The following is a 4,772-nucleotide window of genomic DNA, read 5'->3' on the forward strand; positions in this document are numbered from 1 at the left end:
TTTTATTTTATTATTTTAATTTTTTTTTTTTTTTAGTTGAAAGCCCACAGCAAAACTTTGGTTTTGTGGCTGGAGAAAGGAATGCAGTGTGAGGGGTAGCAAGCATTTCAGTCTTGCTCTGAGCCTGGTTGGCTGACCTGGAGCAGGATCAGCGGGCGGCAGAGTTCTCCACGGTGGACCAGGCCAGAGGCACCTGGGGACCAAACCCTCTTGGTGGAAGAGGGGATCCCTGGGGTCACGCAGGTTGCAACTTTGGATAGGACCTGCCCTCCATGCAAACAGACTAGGGCAGAAGTCCTGAAGGATGCAGAGGCCGGCCAGATCAGTAGTTTCCCAGCCTAGCCCACCCAGATGAGGTGCAGGGCAGGGGGCGGGACGGTGACCAAGCGGGCCTGGGCCCGAGCCACCTCGCCGCTGGCCCGCGTGTCCCAGACATTCCGTTTCTGCCACTGGAATGCGCGGACAAGGCTCCTTGTTGGCCCTGGGCGGGGTGCCCCGTGGTCGGCTTGGCGATGGCCACCCTTGCCCCACTCGGTCCTCCCTGTCCTCAGAGGGGCGGGCCGGGGCGGGGCCCAGGGCCGCGGGACCTTTAAATGGGCCATTTGTGCTCCTCTCGCAGGTCCTCCCCAGACTGAACGGCGACCAGACGGACAGACACACAGGCAGGAGTGCTGAGCCCACCATGCCACGCCTGACCCCGGTTCGCTGCCTCCCAGGACTCCTCCTGTTGCTCCTGCCGCTGCTGCTGCTGCCGCCCCCCGTGGCCCCGCGGTCCCTGGCTCGCCGCGCTGCCCACACTGTCCAGGAGCTCCGCAAACTGGGGTCCCGCGGTCCCGCGGGGAGCCCTGGGCGCCGCCCCTCTGCCACCAGCGAGCCCCATTCCGGAGCCAGGGAGCCTGGAGGAGCCCAGGGCGCAGGTACAGCTGAGCTGGGGGGGATGACACTGAACAAGAGGGTCAGGCTTGAGGGAGGGATGAGCTAAAAGATTTGGTCAATGAACAAGGGGGGGGGGCGGGCCTTGATCATCCACTAAAGAAGGATTGGGCACCCTGCTGGGTGAACCCGAACTTGGGGGTGGAGAAAGATTCCCCTCTGCAGTGAATCTTGTGGGGAAAACTGAGCGCCAGAGGAAAACGGTGGTGGTGATCCAAGTCTCAAGATAGAATTGCTAGGATTAGGATTTTCACAGCCTCAAACTCCAGCAGCTTCTTTCTGTGATTTGCACCAAAAGAACAGACAGCTATGAGAACAGTGACCCATCTCCAGCTCTCTGTCCCAGCCCCGGACCCCTTGTTTCAACAGAACAAATCTTTCCTCAGATTCTGCTTGTTTTGTGTTTTGTTTGTTTTTTCTCCCCCAAATCTCCCCAATTATATTGCCCCAGATCAATGCGTGATCCTTCCTCCCTTCCCCATTGGGGACCTAGTGGTCCTCCACTCACATCTGGGCCGGAATTCAAATTAGAAGGTGAATCAAATTAGAAGGTGAATTAGAGATGGTGGTGGTGACGTGTGTGAGGCAAGGAAGGATATTTGAGGAGCCTTGAATGCCCAAGGGCCTGTCTTGCTACCACCCCTCTTCTGTTGCTCCTGCAAGATGTTCTGTTTGGGTCGTTTGGACACGTCTAACCAGGACTATATTAGATTCTCGACTATATTAGATCCTCAAAGATTCACAACTTTCTGTCTTTGACAAACAATTAATTATCTTTCAACTTTAGCTCAGCAGTTGTCTCCTGACAGCAGAGCTGGAAGGTCATCTGACCCATCATTTACTACACATGGTGGGGGAAAGGAGGTTTATGAACTAAACCAAACCCAAACCACTGCCCTCTGCTCCCTCATGGAGATTGTTGGGTTTCTAGGCTGTAAATCTTTACTGGAAGAGAGACTACCTCTGATTTTTTCCAAGAAGTGGCTGGTGGATTCCAGCTGTCACCAGGGTTCCACAAATAAGGACCCAAAGAATCAGTGTCAGAGCCCAGAGTAAAACTCAGAGCTCTGAAATCCCAGCTGAGGCCTGTTTTACTGTTGCAAGTTACCAAGCTCCTAATAAGTTTTACTTGTCTATTTTTTTGTTTTTTTTTTAGCAGACATCTAGTTTAAAACTTGCTAAAGAGACTCTGCATCAAATAATCTTCTGGATTTCCAGTCTCATTGTGTCGGAGATGTTTCATGTTTTCAGCTGATTTGCATTTTTTATCTTTTCCTGCCCCTTTCTGGAGAATGAGAAAGGACCTCTTTTCACACTAGCCCCGGTGGGCTGGATTTGAAATGACAACAGCGTTGTCATTGAGGCAGGAAATGCTTAGGCTCACAAGGGGTTATATCAGTTAATTGCTGCAGGCCAAAAATAGGAGAAGTCTTTGTTCTAGACATTCACATTGCCACTAGTCCAAGGGAGAAAGGACTGAGAGAAAGAAGAGGGGGGATTTTGTGTGGATAGGGTGGCCTTGTTCTTCCCTAAACGACACTGGTTCCTCTTCCCCTGGTGTCCAAACTTTAAAGAGAGTTCTTTGACAAAGCACCTTTCCAGCTTTTTCACAGTTATCTCTTTTTAGCTACCAAGAACCGCTAAGCTTTACTTGGGGCTTTTATTACTAGCAGGAATAACAGGGATTGGCAACCCAGTATAACAACATTTTTAGGAAATTCAGATTCTCACATTGTTTTTCTTGAGAATTCAGGACTCTGGTGGAACAGTCCATTTCGTATTGAACTGGTAACCAAAAGGTCAGAGATTTGAATTCTCCAGACTTTTCATGGGAGAAAGAGAAGACTGTGCTCCTGTTAAGATTTACAGCCTCAGAGAGTAGAGGCAAACTAGATTTGTTAGTTGTGGGGTTTTTTGTTTCGTTTTCAGTAAATGAGAGTAAGGTTGGGGTTTTTTGTTTGTAAATAATGACTGCCACTATGATCTGTATCCAGATGCTCACAGATTTAACTACAACCCTGGCCAAACTTCAGTACTAGTATTCTGTTGCTGTTGTAACAAATTGCAACACATGTAGTGGTTTAAAATGGAATATTTGTGACAGTGGCTGAAATCAAGGTGTCCATGGGCCATGATCCTTCCTGGAGGCTGTAAGAAAGAATATGATTCTTTGTGGCGGGCTGTCTACATTCCTAGGCTCTTGGACTTCTTCCTCCTTCAAATTTGGTAAATGTATTTGAGTCCTTCTCACATCTTATCACTTAGACCTCCTCTTTGGGCCCCCTCTTCCACGTTTAAGGATTGTTCAATTACCTAGACTCATTCAAATAATCCAGAATAGTCTCCCCATCTCAAAGGTTTTAATGACACCTACAAAGTTTCTTTTGCGATGTAAAGAAGTATATACATAAATTCCAGAGATTAATGTATGGACACGTTCACTAACTCATTCATTACTGTTGATTTGGAACTGCCTTTTGCTTATCCTCCAGCAGGTTTTCAGAAGCTATAAATTTCATTGGATGAGATTGCTCACTCTTCTCCTGTGGAACAGCTGGAGGTTTCCTACCCCATAGGCCACCATAACTCCTTGTATTGTTGTTGTGTACTGTTGAGTTGGAACCAAACCACTGTGAGATTTTGGCTGATTTTCAGAGGCAGTTAATCACATGGGAGATTTTCCATTGTTCTCTTGCAGAGCCTCTGGTGCCCTCGAACCTCATGCCTTTGGGATTAAAGTGCAGCTTCTTGCCACTAGGCCACCAAAGCACCCTCTTTATATTATTGTTGTTAAGTGCCATCGAGTCGTAGACTATTTATAGCTACCCTATGAACAAAAGACCTGAACACTTGTATAACTTTCATAATTTCTCCAGGTGCATAGGGTTTCCGGAGGCGAGCTATTTCAGAAGTGGATGCCACTCCTGCTTCCAAGCTTATTTTAATCAGGGAGCTCCACCAAACACTGTCCACCATTATCGCATTATCCCACCTGGATCCCAGACCCTTACAGGCAAATAAATGCCTTTTTAAATAGGAGGTCGAATACAGTCAACTCATAGTCAATGGCCAGTAAACAATACCCCAGAGTCTCACCAGAACCAGAAAGCAAAACCTCTGTAGAGTCAGATTCTTCATAATACTCTCTACCTGGGGTAATTATATATGATATCTACATATGGGTATATGTGTTATTGTTGATTGCCGTCGAGTTGAGCAAGACTCATAGTGACCCTATGAACAAAAGACCTGAACCCTGTTCTATAACTATTGTAATTTCTCTAAGTTCATAGAGTTTCCAGAGGCATATTGTTTAGGAGGTGGATGCCACTCCTGCTTCCAAATATGTGTGTATGTATATGTACACACATATATATGTATCTACACATACACACACACACTCACAAATGCACACACACATATATATGTATATAAAAATCCTTGTAAGTCATTCACTGCTGTGCTTTGATAATTCAGTATGAAGAACCAAGTGGAGAAGGAAGAAATAATGTATGTTTAGTTTCAAGACTGTCATCAAGATATTTACAAGGACACTATTTAGATACGTGGGAAAGAATTGTCAATTAGAAGGATCATATCATCATAGATTTTTTCCATTTACTCCAATTCTGCAAAAATACCTAAATCCAGGAAAGATTTAAGCATAGCCCTTCTTCCTTGTTTCCTGATCCAGGGGCTGAAGTTAAATTTTGTAGTGGTTTAAAAGTATTTTTAATTCTTTTGACTTAACTAAATACATGACATTCAACATATATTGGCCTGGTGACATAAAGTCAACAAATTGGATATGCACTAGGTGTGAGATAATGTTATTTTTT

General features: G+C 45.9%; 1 protein-coding gene across 1 annotated transcript in view; it reads left to right on the forward strand.

The window, feature by feature from the left end:
* Positions 1 to 682: 682 nt before the first annotated feature.
* MATN3 (matrilin 3) overlaps positions 683 to 4,772 on the forward strand; it is a 26,988-nt gene continuing 22,898 nt past the window's right edge. The window contains 1 exon segment of the mRNA XM_006880721.1: positions 683 to 917. Within this exon segment, the coding sequence (XP_006880783.1) occupies positions 683 to 917 (235 nt within the window).

This window comes from Elephantulus edwardii, unplaced genomic scaffold (genome assembly GCF_000299155.1).
Source record: "Elephantulus edwardii isolate Elephantulus edwardi_28Jun2011 unplaced genomic scaffold, EleEdw1.0 scaffold00009, whole genome shotgun sequence".
NCBI lineage: Eukaryota > Metazoa > Chordata > Mammalia > Macroscelidea > Macroscelididae > Elephantulus > Elephantulus edwardii.